The 23,901-nt window shown below is 41.0% G+C and overlaps 1 protein-coding gene across 4 annotated transcripts in view; it reads left to right on the forward strand.

The window, feature by feature from the left end:
* The window catches only part of COL19A1 (collagen type XIX alpha 1 chain), a 337,142-nt gene that overhangs the window by 46,896 nt on the left and 266,345 nt on the right, over positions 1–23,901 (forward strand). For all 4 annotated transcript variants that reach the window (XM_073336362.2, XM_078852102.1, XM_078852101.1 and 1 more), the window contains exons 8-10: positions 1,411–1,536; positions 2,060–2,122; positions 15,758–15,811. In XM_073336362.2, coding sequence (XP_073192463.1) covers positions 1,411–1,536; positions 2,060–2,122; positions 15,758–15,811 — 243 coding nt within the window. The remainder of the gene's footprint in view (positions 1–1,410; positions 1,537–2,059; positions 2,123–15,757; positions 15,812–23,901) is intronic.

The raw sequence follows: 23,901 nt of genomic DNA on the forward strand, positions 1-23,901 counted from the left end.
CATATTCATTGAATTCAGTGGAGTTACTTTTCTCCTTTGTTTTGACAGATACAAGCTATGTGGGCTTGAAGTCACTGGGATTACTCATTTGCTTGAAGCTGAGCATTTGAATAAGTGCTTTGCTGAACCAGGCCCATATTTTTTAAATAGTTGTACCTGAGTTGTGCATGCAAAATGTGCACTAGGATACAACTAAACACAAATTTGAAGAGAAGAAGAAGCTGTGATCCTGCAGTCATGGAATTTCACCCAGAATATATCTCTTGTGCAGAATTTTGCTTCATAATATAAGCTTTTCTTTTAAAACAATGCATTTTAAACAGGCTATGAAACAACTAATAATTTTTAGTTATGTATGGAAAAGGTCACACTAAATTTATGTTTGCAGTATTGTATCCATGATGGTCCCATGATATTAGAGAGCCAAGGTGGTGAGGTAACATATTTTATTGGACCAACTTCTGTTGGTGAGAGAGACAAGTTTTTGAGCTACACTGAGCTCTTCTTCAGGTCCTTCTTTAGCCACCTTGTCATATTGAATTTATAGCATCCTTAAAGTACAGTTCCACTACGCAGATAAAAGAAGATTTGTATTCTAGTATATCTTATTCCACAGACAGATGACAAAGCTTCCTGTGCTGAAGATGTAAAATGAATGGCCTAAACATTGTTACGTTATTATAATCATCATAAATGTAGTTGTTTTAAAGTAACTATTGTAAGCAATTTTATATTTTCTGATTTTTATAAGCCTTTCTTAGCAACCATAATGGCTAAAAATGCATTGTTTTAAAAGAAAAGCTTATATTATGAAGCAAAATTCTGCACAAGAGATATATTCTGGGTGAAATTCCATGACTGCAGGATCACAGAGACCCTGGTTATGTCTTCATTAGAATATGCCAGTTTCTATTCACCTGACTTTCAGCATACCTAACGAGTAGCCTCAGTTCAGATGGTTTCCAGACATTTGAGCATTGGCTTCAGTTTGGGGGGTTTCTGAATGGTAAACCCAGCAATTTACATTACAAAAGTGACAACCTCCCCCCTTGCCCATGAGCTCCCCTCTTAATTTTAATCATTTCCTGGGGTGACCAGGTGGCTCAGTAGCCTTTTATTCCCCTCTTCCATTTTCAGGGAAACTAGGTTCCTCACACTGTGACAGGAGAGATCGTGGATTTCCTAACATTGTATTACACCTAGAGTGACTTCTGTTTTATTTATAAAACAGGCATATTTGCGTAGGTTTGGTTTCAGTGCAGAAGGATCACACATCTGTAGTCTTCATTTTACTGGTACTGTGTGCAGTAACCTGAGACAAAAAAGGCTGAATAGGAACAATGTTTGGATTTTTACTTGTCAGTTACCAGCAGTGGACTCAATCCAGAATAATCATTATTTCTATTTTAGTGCCCACTGGAGGACAGTTTCATTACTACTTCTTCGTCACCAGTGACTGTTCATGTCAGCAAAATGCATGCTCTTCCAGTAGGACAGCAGGAGTCTAAAGACCAATGCCTCTGCTTTCCAAACAAAGTATGAGAGTCTTCTTCTACACTTATATCCTTTATCTTGCATGCTTTGCAGATTCTCAAGCTGTTATTTAATGCACCATGCTGTTTAATTGATACAGGTGTAGAAATTCTGAATTTCTTTGGAGGTGTGGAAATGGTTTATTTCTGTGGTGGTGCACCTAGCCTTATATTTAGAGGTTAAGATAAAATAAATGTAAATTAAATTAAAAGTTAATGTTTGTTAGCTTTACAAGATTAAATGTCTTGAATACACAAAACAAATGGACTGTTGTTGGATCATCTTCAGAAGCAGCATCAGAAATGAAAACTATTCTTTCACAATTATATTTTAACCTAGATTTGCGTATGTGAGAGTTCACTATTTCCTGGAATCTTATCTTTTTAGTGTCAAATGGCAGCACTGTATCATTGTCCCAGTGTTAGTGCCATATTTGTCTTGACCGATTTGTATTGTTAAAGTTTCTGTGGTAGAAAAAGGAAAAATATCACATATTTCTGTTATCTGAAAACTCATTTTTAAACAGGGTGAAGCAGGATTGCCAGGAGTAGCTGGTTTGCCAGGTCAGAAAGGAGATAAAGGAGAAAAGGTAAGATGCCAATCCCCTATGACACCTGCCAAGGCTTTACCTCTGTTTCTTCCTTCTTTCTGTAACAAGACAGCTTATACAGCTTTTTTTTTTTGAGAAATCCTTTTATACATCTATTAAATATATTAATATAAAGATTAAATTAATTATATTATAATAAAACAGAATGGTACCCATCCCGTGGTCCTTCCATTTTCCTTGTGCTTTTCCTTTTTCCTTACTACCACTGTTCTGGACCCTGCAGGAAGACAGACAAGAGACCCAGAATGTGGTTTCACTAGGCCAGTGCTTTAAGTAATATCTGTGTAGTCTTTTATTTTATTTAACGTTAATTATGCTATAGTGGGTTCAGCTCCGGTGGCTTCAGTCTCAAGCTCAGTAGAATTATGTTTGTTCTAGATTTAGACCTCACAGGAACACATGAAACCACAGAAAGAAAAGGAGTACTTGTGGCACCTTAGAGACTAACAAATTTATTTGAGCATAAGCTTTAGTAAGCTACAGCTTACTTCATCGGATGCATGCAGTGGAAAATACAGTGGGGAGATTTATATACATAGAGAACATGAAACAATGGGTGTTACCATACACACTGTAACAAGAGTGATCACTTAAGGTGAGCTATTACCAGCAGGAGAGCCGGGGGGAGATGGGGGTGGGGACGGGGACACTTTGTGTAGTGATAATCAAGGTGGGCCATTTCCAGTAGTTAACAAGAACATCTGAGGAACAATGGAGGGTCGGGGGGGGGGGGGAATAAACTTGGGGAAATTGTTTTACTTTGTGTAATGACCCATCCACTCCCAGTCTCTATTCAAGCCTAAGTTAATTGTATCCAGTTTGCAAATTAATTCCAATTCAGCAGTCTCTCAGAGTCTGTTTTTGAAGTTTTTTTATTGAAGAATTGCAACTTTTAGGTCTGTAATCGAGTGACCGAGGAGATTGAAGTGGTCTCCAACTGGTTTTTGAATGTTATAATTCTTGACCTCTGATTTGTGTCCATTTATTCTTTTACGTAGAGACTGTCCAGTTTACCAATGTACATGGCAGAAGGGCATTGCTGGCACATGATGGCATATATCACATTGGTAGATGTGCAGGTGAACGAACCTCTGATAGTGTAGCTGATGTGATTAGGCCCTATGATGGTGTCCCCTGAATAGATATGTGGACACAGTTGGCAACGGGCTTTGTTGCAAGAATAGGTTCCTGGGTTAGTGGTTCTGTTGTGTGGTGTGTGGTTGCTGGTGAGTATTTGCTTCAGGTTGGGGGGCTGTCTGTAAGCAAGGACTGGCCTGTCTCCCAAGATCTGTGAGAGTGATGGGTCGTCCTTCAGGATAGGTTGTAGATCCTTGATGATGCGTTGGAGAGGTTTTTAGTTGGGGGCTGAAGGTGATGGCTAGTGGTGTTCTGTTGTTTTCTTTGTTGGGCCTGTCCTGTAGTAGTGACTTCTGGGTACTCTTCTGGCTCTGTCAATCTGTTTCTTCACTTCAGCAGGTGGGTATTGTAGTTGTAACCATAGTTGAAACCGTAGGCAAGTAACACATAAAAGTATAAGAACAAGGTCCATTATATTTTAGCAGTTTTATTAAACTTGCCAGCTTTGTTGCCAACAAAGTTATAAATGTTACAGCAGGTATAATTCCTAAATATAATCATATATCAGTTATAACTACAGACATACTCATATCCTTCTAAGTGGTGTTAGAGTCTGACGGCCCTCTTATGGATTGATCATCAATTCAGGGATGGTCCCTGCTGGAGGTTTCCCATAGGAAGCTCAATTTTCCCACTCTGGGCATCCTTTTTTATAATGTGATTTTGTCTATAACCATTCTGGGCATGTACATGGAAGTGTCAACCCTCTTTTTTTGATTGGTAGCCGAAAGATTAAATTTTAAATTATAAAATGTAAAAGCAAATCTTGTCTCCAAGGTCTAAACGAGCTAAGCTAAAATCTTGCAGGCCTCAGCATTTTATCTTGTGTTATTTATATCGAATACATAATTCCTCTTAATACTAATTAATCTTATACTTCTATAATTCTGTAAATTAACTCTACTTTTCCTCTACTTAATATACTATAAATATAGATAATGTAACATTAATTAATTATAACATTACACAATAAATGGATAATAAACTAATATTATTGGCTGTATGTGGTAACTGTCTGGCAATAACTCATCCAGTGCAGGTCATCTTTCCTTTGTAATCCATACTACCTGGATCACCATGCCATAGCCCTCAGTCCCCACATACACCTCTGAAGGGGGAGCTGTTTCAATGGCCGTGGCTCCTATCCCTACATTCCCTCTCTACATTGGATTCAGAGGTGTTTGATCTGTAACATTCTGCCTGTTGGAAGGACCCCCACTCTCTTGGCTGTTGCCACTGTGACGGGTTGGATCACAGAAACCCCTTTGAGAATGCCACCTTGATGTGCCGAGACTACCTCTGAGCCTGTTTTCCCTGCCAGCTTGGGACTTCAGAACCTTGCCTTGTTTGAGCCAGACACGCTTGCTGCAAACACAGATCCAAGTCTGAACCACATCCCACACAAGCTGCAGGCTTAACTGAAAACAGCTTAAGAAGTGCTCCTGTCTCCAGCACTCAGATACCCAATCCCTAATGGGGTCCAAACCTGAAATAAATCCGTTTTACCCTGTATAAAGCTTATACGGGGAAAACTCATAAATTGATCGCCCTCTATAATACTGATAGAGAGATATCCACAGCTGTTTGCCCTCCCTCCCCAGGTATTCATACATACTCTGGGTTAATTAATAAGTAAAACATGATTTTATTAAATACAAAAAGTAGGATTTAAGTGGTTCCAAATAATAACAGACAGAACAAAGTGAATTATCAAGCAAAATAAAATAAAATACGCAAGTCTATGCCTAATACAGCAGGAAACTAAATGCAGATAAATCTCATCCTTAGAGATGTTCCAATTAGCTTCTTTGACAGACTAGCCTCCTTCTAGTCTGGGTCCAGCAATCACTCACACCCCTGTAGTTACTCTCCTTCATTCCAGTTTCTTTCAGGCATCTCCTTGGGGTGGAGAGGCTATCTCTTGAGCCAGCTGAAGACAAAATGGAGGGTTTTCCCAGGGGCATATATAGTCTCTCTTGTGGGTGGAAACCCCTCTCTCCTCCCATTTAGAATCCAGCCACAAAATGGAGTTTTGGAGTCACATGGGCAAATCACATGTCCATGCATGACTCAGTTTTCTACAGGACATTCCTAGGAAACCTCAGATGTGCATTGGCATCTATCAAGGTCAGTTGTTAACCAAGTACTCCCAATTACTTGAATAACCATTTCACACTATGTTGACCAAATCTGCCTTAGGTGCTTTCTACTGCAAACACTTTAAATACAAGCATAGAGCCAACGCTCATAACTTCACATATAAAAATGATACATGCATACGAATAGGATGAATACATGTAGAAGAACATAACCTTTCCAAGGATATGTTACATGGCATATCTAGCATAAAACATATTCCAGTTATGTCATATTTACACTCATAAGCATATTTCTATAAAGCATTATGGGGTGCACCATCACAGCCACTTCCTCAGTCTTGCACCCAAGCATGGTCTGCCAGGGCTTGATGCCCAGATTTCATCACAGAGGGTAGGGTTGCTTTGCCAGCCCCATAATGTGTGGGCAGTAGCCAGAAAACTCATAACCCCATTCTAGTCTGCTGCCTACCAGCTGTCTGCAGTGGAGCATACACCGCCAGCTGCTTTCCAGGGTAGATGAAAGCCAACAATTTGCAGCTTTCAGGTACAGAATTTAAGTTAGTCCTGGAGAATATTTTTAACTGCTCTCAAAACTTTTCAACCAAGTAACATAAGTATTCCGCAAGTAGCAAAAGTCAGAAGTCAAAGGGTATTTGCCTGAAGTTTAATACATTTAGATATAATTTCTCAAATAGTGGTTTTCCACTTTCTGCTGAGCTGAAAACTTTACCTTATTTCCTGTTCTGGAAACAGCTTCCACATCCTTAGCATGGTGTGCGGCTACTCAGAATCTTACTTAGGCATGTGCTGATTACATTGTATTTTGGATCAGGTGATATAAACAGCCGAATACATCATCTGTGTGTAATAATCCTTAAGAAAAATAATGTCCCTGGTAGTAGCTTGAACAATGATATATTTAGCGAACATGCATCCTGTGTTCCTCGCTTTATTGGAATATTACTAAGTTACTGTAAAATATTCTTTGTTTTTATTTACTTATCCATTTGAAGTGAATTTAGACCTCATGAAAGGTGCTAGACTGACATCCCTGGAGAATTAAGTATTTTATTATGGCAATAAGCTGCTCCAAGGTGTACATTCATAGGCTATTGGTATATGCCTTAGGTATATTGCAGCCACAAAGGCAGAGTGCCTTCAGACATCAAAGTGCCTATTGATGCACATCCTGGAATGGTTTATGGCTATTAGAGTATGATTCATTAATTTACATTTTAATTAAAAGAAAAAAAGTGTCTTTCCACTAGGAAAAATACATTGAAGCAGGATAAGAGAAATTACTAAAGAAAAGAACTCTCAGAAGACAGGAGTAGTTTAAAATGGCCCTTTTCTCTCTCCACCTGCTCTCCTGGCCTTCATCCCCTTCTTCTTCCCTTCCTCTCCTATTAAATTCCTAATAAACAGAATTGACAGCCTTAAATCACCTCCCAATTTAGGCACCTCAGGCCTCCTGAAGCTAGAGAAGTAACGGGGCAATGTTTAAGGTGAAGTTTAATTTTAGGGATATGAAGTGTTTGAGGCTCCCAATTAAGTTTCTTAGGAATTTGGGAGGGGGCAAGAGGAGGCAAACACAGGAGATCAGAGGTGGAGTGGGCATGTTAAAAACTTTTGCTGCTTTTTCAGCCAATACCCATAATGTGATAAATGATGTGGAAGAGAAGTAGAACATAACCAAAGAAAAAAATCTTTCCTCTTACGTACTTTCTCTTTTATCCAAAATATGGTGAGAAATAGTCTCTTTCCTTTGATGAGGTTTCAGCTCTGCACCATTAAAAGTGGATCCATCATGAAAAAGATTTAACCAGCCATTAGAACTTGGCTGGGGAAAATTGGAATTCTCAGCCATTATGATCTGGCATTCTCATACGCACGGCTCTGGCAATAGCATCATTGCAAGGTTCTCCACATTACTCTGCCAGTGTGCCTCTCTTCTCCTCTGGGAAGGGGGAGGGAGGGAAATGGGACTGCTTAGAGGGGGATGATATTAATTAATTCAGCAAGTGGATTTAGTTCCTGTCTTTTGTCTTGAGATTGACCGCAAGGTTACTACTTAGTGCAGTTATGACTGGTGTGTTTTGTGATGTGGAGGTCTGTCCACTAGGCACTGGACTCAGATCACAAACTCATTGAATTTAATAGCCATCAGATACTAACTATATTTAGATAAACCTTCCCCTGTTCAGATTCAAACCAGTGACCCAGAAGGAATTGTTCTTTTCAGTTAGGTCCACGAAAATATATATTTGGTTCACTGTGTCTAACCTGCAGTGTTAAGTCTCCAGACATTTACATTTTTCATCTGTTTTAAGTAGTAGCCTTAAAGTTTTCATTCTGCCTGAAAAAGGAAAGAAAATTCTTCATGTAAAAAACCATAGCCACATACATACAGACATCCTGGTTGATAGCAGTCATTGAACCTGGGAACTTCAGAACTGAAAAGAGGACTTTCTGCTTGAGCTGAGAGCTCCTTTGGTAGTGTGAATGTGGTAAGTTGTAGTTGCTCAGGCAATCTATTACAGGGAGACATTGTTGTGTGTTCTAGACCAGTGTATTGCAGTTACAAAATGAGAGCTTCACAAAGCGCATATTTCCTTTTTTCAGCATCTTGCTCCCATATATGCACTTAGAGGTCATGTGTCAGCATATACCCACTAACTCTAGAGAACATGTGGTCTCTGTCTGGCTCCTTTTTTAGCCTAAGCTCCCCTGACTCCTGCTAAAGCTTTTATATTTATCGTGTTCTAAAACCCTCAGGATGATTCCCTTCATATCTGATGTTCATTGCACTAATTAGTGGTGGGCAACTCTCAAAAGGCTTGGAGACTCAATTTAGATATAGATCCAGAAGTCTGGACTCCTGTTAGAAATATGAGTTTCTTGGGTGTGCAAAATTAGACTGGATTTCTTATGGGCACAACTTTCTTTTTAACTTTCTAGTATTTCTTTCTTCTAATTAGACCACAAATTCAGTGAGAATGGCTTTTAAGGTAGCTGGACGTTTCTGTATCTGGTGCCAGTTGGAACATAGACGTGTAAAGGTGCAAATGTGAAAACTTAATCAAACCTAAAAAAAAAAGCTGGATTTAGGTTGGGTTTGAGTGCTGACAAAGGTTCACGGGAGGGTAAATTTTCATTTTATCTGGACCAGTGTGTCCATTCCTACTGAGGACAAATGCAGAAACGTAATGTGACACTTAGAAATATTTATGTGCACTAGGCCAAATTATGTCCACACTTCCACCCATTCACTGCATTTGCATGTCTCTTGCTAACAAAACCATGGCCTAATGTGTGACATAATCAGTTGGTACTTTCTTTCTCATATCAGATTCAGTTCTTGAAACTGATTGTAGATATAGTTTTCTAACTTAAGAATTAACATTTCATATTGTCATGTAAATACATTTTACATGACTTCAATCCTGAACTTGCAAATATGTATCTTTGACCAAAATAAGTTTTTAATAACATATCTTAGGGCTTTAGAGATGAAATGAATTGAATTTGTCAGCTTAAAGACAAGTTGCTCTTGTCATTCTTTTTAACACATTTTGCTTTAGGTCAGTTTTGCTATATGTGATCCTACAATTGTAATGCATGATAAAAGAAAAAAGGGACCATCTTTTGTGTTCAGTACTAGCTTATAATTTCTAGTTTTACAATAGGTGCACCACGTAATAGCTGCATGAGATGAAGATTTAAAAGGTCAATTGCCTTAGAGGCATTCTGAATAGTTAATGTAATGAGATGATCAAAAAACAGTGCTGCAGGTAGTGTCAGATGTTCAAAATTGCTTCCACTTCAGACTGGGAAATGGTTAGCATCATAAGAAGGGAATATGTTCCTGTCCACACAATCATTATTTAAAACTTGGTTTTGTTTTAGGAGGAATCTTGCAGGAAAATTGAGAGGAACATTTTATTATGTTGATCTGGTAAACTTCCACTCTGTCTGCTTATGACTTGACAGAAGTGGTGAGCATTGTCAAAAATATAGCAACCCTCCTATTATCTGTAACATATGTCAAGACTCTGAAGAGTCTGCTATTTATTAAATATTTTACTTGGTAAACACCTTGAATTCTGTTGCAAAGAATTGTCATTATGTTGCCATTCACAGTGAATATTAATGATAGGTTTAAATTCAGTTTTTAATCACAGGTCATTGTGCTATTTCAAAATTTAATTATACTGAATGGATTTCATGACCCATAACATTGACCAGATCTTTTCTATGTTCAGTTTATGAAACTGTTACCATCTTTAGTGCATTTAAGTATCGTTGCTCAGTGGTTGGATGGATGAGCTGACAGTTTATTTCCCTGTGGTTGTTTTAGTGTTCCTTCAAGGTCTGCATTGCTAACTTTGTATGTGGAAAATCAGGGTATTATCATCTTGTACAAATCTGAGACAAATGGTCCTTTACTCCCTTGCAGCCGTGAACATCTTTTCACCCCTTTCTCCTTGTTTTCCTATATTCCTCCTTCTCTAGCGATCCCATGGCATAATAGCCCGTCTTTTTGGCTAAATTCACTCTGGAACCATTATCAGTACCATTCCAGAACTGTCCAGAGGGTTTTTATTTTATTTTTTAAAATTAGTAGCACAAGGTTCTCTACTCTCACAAGGCTACGGTAACACTCCTACCTGCAGGGCCGTAGAACTGAGCAGTTTTGAATGACAAGTGTGAAATATTTGTATTGTACCTTTTATCCCTTTCAAACTGACCCTGGTTTCAAAGTTTGGGATGTATCCATAAACCTGAAGGATTATGTTTGTACCAAGGGGAAGTCTGTGAGACCTTCTCAGACATCTTCACCTTCCCTAGAAACCGTTGTCTAATTAGAGTCATTGGAGCAGGGGGATGGGATCCTGGTTTTCCACTTTCCCAGCCGGTGCCTCAACCACCAGCTACAGAGTCATTTTCTCTCTTTTTCTCTCTGGCCCAGTGACTCTTGAAGTATACTGAGGGAGCCCCACATCAGACTATCCCATAACTCAGTGATTAGAGCACCCTGCTGAGAGGTGGGAGACCCCTGTTCAAATCCTTTCTCCACTCAAATTAGAGGGGATAAATGAATCTGGGTCTCCCACATTCCAGGTGGGTGCTGTGACTACTGGGTTAAAGGTTATAAGGTGGGTGGCAGCACCACCACTATCTCCAGCCACTGTTTTGTGTGGAGGGAGGCAGGTGCTTAACTTGTCCTCATAAGAAATTACTTAGGCACCGAAGCCACCTGACTCCAAGAGAGGGGTTCCTGGTTGTGGATTGCTAGCAGAGATAGGTGCTTCCCTGAAACCTGGATTTAGAAATCTAAGTCCCTGAGGGGGAGGGTGAAGGACACACCCCTCTCCTCAGCATCTCCCATTGGCTATTTTAGGCAGCTCTCCACCTAGCTTGCTGGCTTTTCTGAATCACATTCTGAGGTGTCTATAAGTCCCTTTGTGGATCTGGGCCTTAGTGGCCTGGGCTTAGTGTGTCCCTTTCCTGCTACCTATGAAGGAGTCAATTGTGTCCTGGCCTCTCTCCAATACCTTTGGTGTGTATTGGAGATTGGCCATTCCTGATGGTCCCTTTAATAAGATAAAAAGTAGGGAAAGAGGCAACCAGGAACCACCCCTCAGAGTATGAGGGAGAAAGGCTGCCTGTCTCCAGGAGAGGTGCGAGGTCACTTGAGCCTAACGCTTAAGGGGTATTATTTGCTCTCAACTCAAAACACCAAGGATTTCACAGTAATTGGAAGAATGGGCTGGTAATAGAAAGGACTACAATGTAAGGGAGAGAGATGGGATTCCTGTGGTTGTCAGAGTGTATTCAACTGTGGTATAACTTCCAGACAACATAAATAGATGGGTTTGCTTCCAATCTTTGTGAATAAAACATTTGGGTTCAGTTCACCATAACCTATAGGCTCACACAGCTCAGGTTTTGAACTCAGATTTTCTTTTACAACTAGACCACCAGACTAATCAGATTATATTAATTAGTTATATTTCATAGTGCATGAACATTTGTTACCGTGCAGTGTAGTTACATTGTAATTACAGTATGGTTCTAATTTTTGATACCTGTAATCAGCAATAATCCTTATAATCAGATTCTTAACTCAAGTACCCAACTACCTTTTCTGCCTTTGAAAATCTTCCCCACATTACTTATTAGCAGCCCTTTAGTTTCGTACTTAATACGTGGTTTTTTTAGAACCCTGCCTTTAAATCCAAGTCTTAACCCTGAGCCAGCAAATGATGGGTGTCTGGTGTAAGCAGTCTGTTTTGTCTGAGTATTTTGGAAAGCTCAGAATTAACCACTTTGCCTGATTAAAAATTGCTGCTGTTAGTTTCTCTCTGTCATTGATTTTAATTCTGTTCTATTATTGCAATCATTTGTTGTTGTTAATTTATTTGTTTATATTTATAAAGCACACATCCAGTATTCAGTGTATTGCTAGCATGCTCTGGGACAAGGAAGACTGGTCAAGCAGATGGAGCATAGGGCTGGGAGTCAGTGAACCTGTTTTTTCCTCTGATTCTGTGCCTCAGTCTCCCTACCTGTAATCTTGAGATAGTGATGCATGCTCACCTTTGTAAACTACTTTGAGACCTATGAATGAAAAGCAAAGCATGGTGGTTGTTATAGAATAACAGCAGATAAAATAATAATGTACATAGAATCATAGAAGGTTAGGGTTGGAAAAGACCTCAGGAGGTCATCTAGTCCAGCCACCTGCTCAAAGCAGGACATACGCCAACTAAATCATCCCAGCCAGGGCTTTGTCAAGGCGGGCCTTAAAAACCTCTAAGGATGCAGATTCCACCACCTCCCTAGGTAACCCATTCCAGTGGTTCACCACCCTCCTTGTGAAATAGTTTTTCCTAATATCCAACCTAGACCTCCCCCACTGAAACTTGAGACCATTGCTCCTTGTTCTGTCATCTGCCACTACTGAGAACAGCCATCCTCTTTGGAACCCCACTTCAGTAGTTGAAAGCTGCTATCAAATTCCCCATCACTCTTCTCTTCTGCAGACTAAATAATCCCATTTCCCTCAGCCTCTCCTCATAAGTAATGTGCCCCACCCCCTAATCATTTTTGTTGCCCTCCATTGGACTCTCTCCAATTTGTCCACATCCTGTCTGTAGTGGGGGGCCCAAAACTGTACGCAATACTCCAGGTGTGGCTTGACCAGTGCCAAATACAGGGGAATAATCATCTCCCTTGATTTGCTGGCAATGCTCCTGCTAATGCAGCCCAATATTCTGTTAGCCTTCTTGGCAACAAGGGCACACTGTTGACTTATATCCAGCTTCTTGTCCACGGTAATCCCCAGGTCCTTTTCTGAAGAACTGCTGCTTAGCTAGTCGGTCCCCAGCCTATAGCGGTGCATAGGATTCTTCTGTCCTAAGTGCAGGACTCTGCATTTGTCCTTGTTGAACTTCATCAGATTTCTTTTGGCCCAATCCTCCAATTAGTCTAGGTCACTCTGGACCCTATCCCTACCCTCCAGTGTATCTAATGCTTCCCCCAGCTTAGTGTCATCCGCGAACTTGCTGAGGATGCAATCCATCCCATCATCCAGATCATTAATGAAGCTGTTAAACAAAACTGGCCCTAGGACCGACCCTTTGGGCACTCCGCTTGATACCGGCTGCCAGCTAGGCATTGAGCCATTGATCACTACTTGTTGAGTCTGACGGTCGAGCCAGCTTTCTATCCACCTTATAGTCCATTCGTCCATTCATAGCCCTACTGATTCTTTTTTCTGCTATTTACTCTATCCTGATGTCTGTATGAAAGCTCAGTCGTTCTTATATAGGGAGTATAATCTGTATGCTTTACACTTTGCTTATTAAAATCACAATTATATGATGCAGGAATAACTTCATAATCCAATTTGCTATGGAATATAGTTGTCTTAAGGTCTTCAGGAGGAAAGTCTATCTACTGTTATGAAACAGCTGTGTAAATTTAGCATGGTTGACTAGTTCGTAAGTCACTCACACTTAGAGCTCTTTTTTACATAAGTAGCATATAGAACTATGAATTTATAGCATATAATATGTAAAAATATTCTGCTGAATATAAAACGGTTCTGGTCTCTCTTAGTTGAAAGTGGCATAGGAAGCAAAGTATGATCTAACATTCATTCTGTGGGTGATTAGGCAAGGAAACAGGAGTCATTTCTGCTGTTCACCCTCTCATAGTGCCGGTGGCTGTTTGTCAGTCACAAACTAAAGATTTTATTCTGCAGTTGGGATTGAACTAACTTAACATAACTATATTCAAGACAATTTCAATATGAAAAAAAATGAAAAAAAACCTAATCATTGCTTCAATTCACTGGATTTGAATTTTGCATGGAATGCAGCTGCATAAACATGTGTAACTCATTTTGCTTGATTTGCTGATCCCCACTCACATGCCATTAAGTAAGAGTTGCCAGCTGGCTTGTGCAGGTGCAGTCATTTCCGTGGGGTTTCTGTGAATGGATGTTGTGGCAAGAGAGGAAGAGATAAAGACAAAGGCAAGGGTTATACGCAAGAGAGTTGTATCATTTCAAAGTTCAGGTAGTAGTCACCTGAAGAAATTGCCTGCTTTTAGAAACTGATAACCAGAAAACATGATCTTCAGACTCTAGATTTTTTTCTTTTCTTTACTTGGTGTCTAATTCTGTAAACTTTTCCTCCCACTGAGTAGCACTTATATGAGTAATGCCATTGAAATCAGTGGGATTACTGTCATATGTGCTATTGACTGAAAAGGGGCTGCAGAATTGAGCTGTTGACTGCTATCTAAAAGAGAAACTTTCTTCCTAGGAGTAAAAGAACTTTGCATTTGTGATTATTAGAGTATCTAATAATCAATCAGTGTTTTTGTTATCTTCCCTTATTTTAATTTCAAAACTTCAGATTCTCATACTTGAAATTACTAAGGAAAATTTAGGTGTTTTTTTCACTTTTTTTAAAAAAACAATGGTCCAGATTCTCAGTTATTATAAATTGCCATAGGAGCACTGACGTTAGTGAGGTTATGCCAATTTACACCATCTGAGGATTAGTCCTATAAATCTTTCAGCAAATCCCCAACAGATTTTATACTTGTTTTTAAATATTGGGAGTAGATGAATTCAACATTAAAGGATTTCAACATTAAAGCACGAGATGTGGCTATTCCAATTTAGTGAGAACTTCTTTTGCCCCTGACTATTAGCATCTTAAAAAAGAAGAAATACTAACTGCACATGTGAGCTACTGGCAGTAGAAATATTAGCTGCATGTAGCATATATGTAGATACTGGGGTAAATCCTGCAATGAATGGGAGTTTTGTTTTAGGACAGTAGGATTTTGGTCCCTATATTTTTGAAACCTTCTATAAAATGAGAAAATTAATTACTTACGAGGAGAGGCTGAGGGAACTGGGCTTGTTTAGTCTGCAGAAGAGAAGAGTGAAGGGGGGATTTGATAGCAGCCTTCAACTACCTGAAGGGGCGTTCAAAAGAGGATGAAGCTCGGCTGTTCTCAGTGGTGACAGATGACAGAACAAGGAATAATGGTCTCAAGTTGCTATGGGGGAGGTCTAGGTTGAATATTAGGAAACACTGTTTCACTAGGAGGGTGGTGAAGCACTGGAATAGGTTACTTAGGGAGGTGGTGGAATCTGCATCCTTAGAGATTTTAAGGCCCAGCTTGACAAAGCCCTGGCTGGGATGATTTAGTTGGTGTTGGTCCTGCTTTGAGCAGGGGGTTGGACTAGATGACCTCCTGAGGTCTCTTTCAACCCTAATCTTCTATGATTCTGTGATTGAAACACACTTTCCTTTTCTCCGGTATATCCTAATGAGGACTGAAGGTATTAGATACTGATATTTGTATATACATAACCCTGCCACAGAAACACAGAGAAATCTTGCTCTCCTGCATCTGTAATGTAGAAAAATATAAATCCCACCTTTTTCATTATAATGCAAGTTATGACAGAAGTGCCCACCAAAGGTACAAGTTTAATACCACAATGAGTCGTTCCACTGAAATCAATGGGAGTGCTTGGGGTAGCAAAGTTAAGCATGTGTATGAGTAGTTACCAGGCCTTAATTCTGAATTGCTTTTCTTTTCTCTTTTTTTTTTTAAGTGAGGATTTTAATATTATGCCATAAGGTTTTTTTCCCAAGTTTACATAGCTCATATTTTCACTAAAGAATGCTCTCACAATGAGAGCCCCTTTTGTGATATTTTGTAAAGCTTGGTAGAAAACAAAACTATATACATGGGAAATAAATCAATCTGTTAATAACATGTTGCTTTGGTAACAAGGCAAACTTAGAAATCTTCAAAATCTCTAAATATGCAATTTATCTTTTAGGGTGAAGTGGGTGTTAAAGGAGAAGATGGTGCTTCTGGGCTTCCTGGGAAAAAGGTATGTGTGACACTGCACCCCATATTCTTCATAGAGATATTACAATATGATTATGGCATAACTATGAAGTATTTTTGCAAGATGGGTCATGTAAGATATCATTGAAACGGTTATGATTTATTGAATATGATTATCTTACGTCTATGCATGTATAATTTTTGTATCTGAAGTTAGGAATATTGACTATGTATATGTGTTACAAATGTGCTTAGACATGGGGAACACCCACTAGACAAAAGACTCTGTCTCGATGGCTGGGAAGCACCCATTTAAGTTAATAAGCCATTAGGAAGAACAATAGGCCTTAGAAGAAGCTTATTTCACACTGCGGGGGAAAGGGAGGCCTCCCTGAGGACGCTAAAAACAGCATCTGAGTTATGGCTGCTGTGACATTACAGGCACATGTGACCTGGTCACCTGGTGCTAGACTCCATCTTGGGATACCAGTGTTTTCCCAGTGACTGGCGTGGGAATCAAGCTTTGAGACAAAGGGTTCCTGCCATATGCAAAAGCTGTTTAAGGCAGGGGAGTGACATCATTGTGGTTCTTCACTGACTCCCTACCCAAGAAGATTCCTGGAAACACCTGAGGAACATAAAACTGAACTGGGGGGGAAGTGCTCGACCCAGGCTAAAGGGCTTTTTAGCCTGTGAATGAAACACCTGAGGATTCCAAGCTGTAAATTAGTGCAGCTTGCTTCTTAAGAATCTGCCAGCCTGTTTATCACTCAGGGTGAGAATTTGCTAATTCATATCCTACCTATCTAGTATGTTAAACTCTGTTTGTGGTTTTGTTTATTTACTAGGTAATCTGCTTTGATCTGTTTGCTATCATTTATAATCATGTAATATCTGTCCTTTTCTAGTTAATAAACTTATTTTATGTTTTACTCCAAACCAGTGTGCATTTGACGAGGGTGTCTGGGGAAAATCTCAGCTTGGTTCCAACGAGTAACTACCTGGTCCTCTTCACATTGAGGGAGAGGTGGACCAGGTTTTAAACCCATATACTGGCCAGATTTGACCAGGGCAGGACCGTACTGCTCTGGGGTCCTAGGCTGAGATGCTGGTGATTAGAAATAAATCAGAAATATATTTGAAAATTAAGTTTAATTACAATTTGAATTTTGGATCCTTCTACTGAAAGCTACATTTTAAAATAGAACAATATAATAGGGGACTGGATGGCTCTGAGGATTGTTTTTGGAATAAAGAGCTTTCACCTCCAGGTTATCAATTTAATTCCAACACAATTTGGAAGTGACTGAGTGTTGCTACGAGAATAATGGTGCAGCAGTGCCACTATAGTTAAGGTTGCATTACCACCTCTATCTTCTGAACTCAACATGCTTAGAACTCAACTCAGATTTTTCTGAAATTTGGTGTGCCTCAGGAGTGAGTCATACGAGCAAGATCTGGAGATCAGGCTATTCTTGTGATGTCAATCAAAATGGTGTCAATCGGTCGGTTTTTTTTTTTAATCCAAGGTAGTGCATGGCATGCATTAAGTCTTTGGGGGTTCCAAATTGTGAATGGTATTTAAGAATATATTTGCTTCTTTGCCTGCAGAGATGTGCAGTCTGGGAGGATTTCCATGTGCATGCACCAGTAAAGAAAATAATTGTCAGAAGGTTTCTCTGCAGCCACTTCCCATGTGTAAATTACTAAAAATATCACAGAATCTCAGGGTTGGAAGGGACCTCAGGAGGTCATCTAGTCCAACCCCCTGCTCAAAGCAGGACCAATCCCCAACTAAATCATCCCAGCCAGGGCTTTGTCAAGCCTGACCTTAAAACCTTCTAAGGAAGGAGATTCCACCACCTCCCTAGGTAACGCATTCCAGTGTTTCACCACCCTCCTAGTGAAAATTTTTCCTAATATCCCCTAGACCTCCCCCACTGAAACTTGAGACCATTGCTCCTTGTTCTGTCATCTGCCACTACTGAGAACAGCCATCCTCTTTGGAACCCCACTTCAGTAGTTGAAAGCAGCTATCAAATCCCCCCTCATTCTTCTCTTCTTCAGACTAAACAATCCCAGTTCCCTCAGCCTCTCCTCATAAGTAATGTGTTCCAGTCCCCTCATCATTTTTGTTGCCCTCCGCTGACCTCTTTCCAATTTTTCCACATCCTTCTTGTAGTGTGGGGCCCAAAATTGGACACAGTACTCCAGATGTGGCCTCACCAATGTCGAATAGAGGGGAACAATCACATCCCTCGATCTGCTGGCAATGCCCCTACTTATACATCCCAAAATGCCATTGGCCTTCTTGGCAACAAAGGCACCCTGTTGACTCATATCCAGCTTCTCGTCCACTGTAACCCCTAGGTCCTTTTCTGCAGAACTGCTGCCTAGCTATTCGGTCCCTAGTCTGTAGCAGTGTATGGGATTCTTCCGTCCTAAGTGCAGGACTCTGCACTTGTCCTTGTTGAACCTCATCAGATTTCTTTTGGCCCAATCCTCTAATTTGTCTAGGTCTCTCTGTATCCTATCCCTACCCTCCAGCGTATCTACCTCTCCTCCCAGTTTAGTGTCATCAGCAAACTTGCTGAGGGTGCAATCCACTCCATCCTCCAGATCATTAATGAAGATATTGAACAAAACCTGCCCGAGGACTGACCCTTGGGGCACTCCGCTTGATACCGGCTGCCAACTAGACATGGAGGCATTGATCACTACCGGTTGAGCCCAACAGTCTAGCCAGCTTTCTATCCACTTTATCATCCATTCATCCAGCCCATACTACTTTAACTTGCTGGCAAGAATACTGTGGGAGACCGTGTCAAAAGCTTTGCTAAAGTCAAGGAACAACACATCCACTGCTTTCCCCTCACCCACAGAGCCAGTTATCTCATCATATAAGGCAATTAGATTAGTCAGGCATGACTTGCCCTTGGTGAATCCATTCTGACTGTTCCTGATCACTTTCCTCTCCTCTAAGTGCTTCAGAATTGATTCCTTGAGGACCTGCTCAATGATTTTTCCAGGGACTGAGGTGCGGCTGACTATGCATAGTAGAAAGTCAGCAATGACATTCAAAATAAAAATGGAAATGTTGTACATACCTGGCTCTTTCTCTGACTTTACATTTGTCTTTAGAAGTGTAGCTTTTTCTAAAATTTTGTCTACGTAAATTTTTACAATTTAGATTCTTCAGGGGGGGAATTGTAAATATCATCTTGTATTAGGATAAGCTCTGTTTAATTCCCATAATAAAACATCTCCTGTGGTTTCCATAATAAAAAAAGGTACAAACTCAATTTTTCTAAGTAATTTTCCTAAATTATCAGATGAAGTTTTTCCTTCGCTAACACGAGTGCTGTAATTGCATTTAGTATTCTGTCTTTGGTATCCAGGGTTAATGTTGATTGTTTAGGTCCTTGCTCGGTTTACTGCAGCTTTATTGTCTCCCCAAAGTGCGGTCTGCTTACACTTGGCAATTTGAAATATCAGAAATTTCAAGCTTTCCTGAGCATTGTAGTCCTTTTTCATTTCAGAACAAATTAGAGATGAATTGTCAGAATATTAAATTAAAAATGAACTAAAATTAAATCTGAAACTGCTAGGTTAAGGCATGTCAAGAACTGTTTTTAAAAAATTAACAACCAACCTATGCAGGGTATAAATTGCCTGAGGTACTGTGATGCTTTGGGGGGGTTCATCCAAACAAGTAAGGGGTTATGTCACCACCTGCCCTGTAGCCTTAAATGCTTCTATACAGTGCAGCTTAGAGCCCTGGCACCAGCAGCCTGCTTACAGCACCATGACTTCACCCTGGCTTCCATCAGCCTGGCTATTCCTTGTGACACCAATAGCCTTCGACTTCCCAGTCTCCCCAAAACCATCTCTTCTGCAGTGCTTAGTCCCTCACAAAACCTTGTCAAGTTTTCTGCTTCTTTAAAGAGACAGTACCTAGCCACCAGCCTGTTAGTTTGGCTGAGAATTTTACTCTTCAGTTTGAAACACTGCACTGAGATGGTTGTGTAATAAAACAAGATTAAGTTTATTAACAAAGAACTTCTATTTAGCTGATACAGAGTAGAAGGAATTGGGATAGAAATGGTTACAAACAAACAAAAATAAAAATGTTTCTAACACTAAAACCTGAACTTAACAAACTTTTGTTGGGAGTAGTTTTCTCACCACAGTTGTTCTTCAAAGCATGGCTGCCCAGTCCTTAGTCAGGATACAACACAGAGCCTAAAGCACTTGGTTTCATTGTCTCCTCAGGTGAAGGATGCCAAAATGGCTCTCTCTCTCTCTCTCTGCTTATATCCTCACAATTTCTTTTGTCAAGGCAGGAAGCCCTCCTAGGGACTCAGCTTGCTGTGCAACCTGGGAGTTGAGCCTACGTTAATTTTTGCAGTTTCCTCTACGCCACTATGATAGTTAAGTGGCTATCTCCCCCACGAGCTAGTCTGATGGCTCTGTTTGCTATTTATATAAATATACTTCTGTTGTCTCTCTTTGCTCAGTATACATTGGAGACACATTCAAGCAGAAAGAACCACATTCCTTTGTCTAGGGCAGGGTGCCTTATGCCCTACCTCACAAAAACATTTTAAGAGCATATTTCCAGCACACTTATAATTTTCCATATATCACTTATACAAACACCACACAATAATATTAATGACTAGCATGTCATTCTAGCATACCTTCCATGACATCTTTTAGATAAAGTTTATGCCAACAGTGAGTTGGGGTATACTGAGCTGGTCAGGCCAACTGAGACTCACTGTTAGATACCAGGGAGCCCCTTGTCCTTTGGCACAGGCAGGCTCTTCGGGGCACAGATAACCTGAGCAGATTAATAAAAATAATTGCAAAAAACTTTTATCACAAAAAAACAATTGACAGTGTATATTTACATCTCGTGTGATGTTTGCTAATCCCTTAGTTCACTGTAGCAAACCTACAACACCCAACAATCGTCTGACAGTCAGTAGTTAGTAGCAAATTATTTGAGGTCAGTATAACAGGTGAAATGGATGCTACTTAAACTGTGGCTTTGTTTTTTCCTACCCTCCTTTAGCAAGAATTTGACAGTAATAGCTTCTTTTGTCTGTGGTATTTTAGTTCATGACAATGTATATATGCTCCATAAACTACACTTTGAAAATATTGAATTGTTGATTGCTGTTCATTTGCAATATCTGCCTTTCAAATGGTTGTAAGTGAACTAACTTAATTTTATGCTAATGGATATAGGCTACATTATGGACAGACAGCCTAAAACATTAAATATTTCAATGATTTTTCAAAAAGGAAGGTTGAGTGATATAAGCTCTCTAAAAGCAGAAAAATATGCACTATGCAGTACATTTGGTTCTGCAAGATGGATTTACTCCTACAGCGTATTAGTAATATAAATAGTTTAGCAAGAGTAAAAGAAGCAGCACGTGCTTATATGATAAAAACATTCACCATTTTGCTACCTAGACTTATATCTGAGGTCAGATGGGAAGAAAAAGGAGCACTGCATACTCTTTATAATCTCCATTCACAGTTCAAGTACCATCCCCAGCCCGGGAGACACCACTACTCCTGTGAGACTGTGCGGATCTCATTGTTAGGATTGTTCCTCTTTTATGCATGTGTGATGATGTTTCCAGAGCCCACAGTAAGGTTAAAGGAGTGGTGGAACAGTACTGGGCCAAGAAGGCCCCACCCCTCAACAGTTGCCTCACATGTTCCCTCTGGAGGACCTGCTTAAAAGGGAGCTCTGGTAGTCCAGCTGGGCAGGTGAGTGAAGGAGAGATTGGTTGTAAGAAAACAGTGAGTTAGTAGCTGCTGAAGCAGAACTATCTACAGGGAGAGAACTGGGACTGTGAGTAAGACTTGCCTGGGAGACCAGAGGCCGTACCCTGCCCACTTTCCCCCCAGCTTCAAGTCCAGGGGGAACAACTAGACTCTGAGAGTGAGCTGAGAAGCTTCTCTCTCTAACCCACCCCTCCATACTGGGGCTCTTAATTACTGAAGACTGTGCAAGGAAAAGGCTGGGGCCATGCCCAAAACTGAAGGGAAAACAGGGAAGGCTTATCTAGAGTAGCAGCTAGAAGGCACTGAGCCACTCCTCGCTTCTCTCCCCTTGGGCCATGGGCCAGGACCTGGTGGAGAGTGAGGGCCTGGGTCCTCCTACCCTTCCTTCCTCCCTCCCCAGCTCCCTGAGAGATCCTGAAGGATGCCAGGGGAGGGAACAAAATTGTGCCATGGCCTCTGGGCCCCCTGGACTGCCCAAAAGAGTCACCCCAAGACCTGGGGAGACTATCCTGCATACACTTGTCCTGCATAGACAATCCAGGAAGTTTTTGGAAAGCGTAGGGGACAATTTCCTGGCGCAAGTGCTAGAGGAGCCAACTAGGGGGGGAGCTTTTCTTGACCTGCTGCTCACAAACCGAGTAGAATTAGTGGGGGAAGCAAAAGTGGATGGGAATCTGGGAGGCAGTGACCATGAGTTGGTTGAGTTCAGGATCCTGACACAGGGAAGAAAGGTAAGCAGCAGGATACGGACCCTGGACTTCAGGAAAGCAGACTTCGACTCCCTCAGGGAACGGATGGCCAGGATCCCCTGGGGGACTAACTTGAAGGGGAAAGGAGTCCAGGAGAGCTGGCTGTATTTCAAGGAATCCCTGTTGAGGTTACAGGGACAAACCATCCCAATGAGTCGAAAGAATAGTAAATATGGCAGGCGACCAGCTTGGCTTAATGGTGAAATCCTAGCGGATCTTAAACATAAAAAAGAAGCTTACAAGAAGTGGAAGGTTGGACATATGACCAGGGAAGAGTATAAAAATATTGCTCGGGCATGTAGGAATGTTATCAGGAGGGCCAAATCGCACCTGGAGCTGCAGCTAGCCAGAGATGTCAAGAGTAACAAGAAGGGTTTCTTCAGGTATGTTGGCAACAAGAAGAAAGCCAAGGAATGTGTGGGCCCCTTACCGAATGAGGGAGGCAACCTAGTGACAGAGGATGTGGAAAAAGCTAATGTACTCAATGCTTTTTTTGCCTCTGTTTTCACTAACAAGGTCAGCTCCCAGACTGCTGCGCTGGGCATCACAAAATGGGGAAGAGATGGCCAGCCCTCTGTGGAGATAGAGGTGGTTAGGGACAATTTAGAAAAGCTGGATGTGCACAAGTCCATGGGGCCGGACGAGTTGCATCCGAGAGTGCTGAAGGAACTGGCGGCTGTGATTGCAGAGCCATTGGCCATTATCTTTGAAAACTCGTGGCGAACCGGGGAAGTCCCGGATGACTGGAAAAAGGCTAATGTAGTGCCAATCTTTAAAAAAGGGAAGAAGGAGGATCCTGGGAACTACAGGCCAGTCAGCCTCACCTCAGTCCCTGGAAAAATCATGGAGCAGGTCCTCAAAGAATCAATCTTGAAGCACTTGCATGAGAGGAAAGTGATCAGGAACAGCCAGCATGGATTCACCAAGGGAAGGTCATGCCTGACTAATCTAATCGCCTTTTATGATGAGATTACTGGTTCTGTGGATGAAGGGAAAGCAGTGGATGTATTGTTTCTTGACTTTAGCAAAGCTTTTGACACGGTCTCCCACAGTATTCTTGTCAGCAAGTTAAGGAAGTATGGGCTGGATGAATGCACTACAAGGTGGGTAGAAAGCTGGCTAGATTGTCGGGCTCAACGGGTAGTGATCAATGGCTCCATATCTAGTTGGCAGCCGGTATCAAGTGGAGTACCCCAAGGGTCGGTCCTGGGGCCGGTTTTGTTCAATATCTTCACAAATGATCTGGAGGATGGTGTGGATTGCACTCTCAGCAAATTTGCGGATGATACTAAACTGGGAGGAGTGGTAGATACGCTGGAGGGGAGGGATAGGATACAGAAAGACCTAGACAAATTGGAGGATTGGGCCAAAAGAAATCTGATGAGGTTCAATAAGGATAAGTGCAGGGTCCTGCACTTAGGACGGAAGAACACAATGCACAGCTACAGACTAGGGACCGAATGGCTAGGCAGCAGTTCTGCGGAAAAGGACCTAGGGGTGACAGTGGACGAGAAGCTGGATATGAGTCAGCAGTGTGCCCTTGTTGCCAAGAAGGCCAATAGCATTTTGGGATGTATAA

The sequence above is a fragment of the Lepidochelys kempii genome, chromosome 3 (genome assembly GCF_965140285.1).
Source record: "Lepidochelys kempii isolate rLepKem1 chromosome 3, rLepKem1.hap1, whole genome shotgun sequence".
NCBI lineage: Eukaryota > Metazoa > Chordata > Testudines > Cheloniidae > Lepidochelys > Lepidochelys kempii.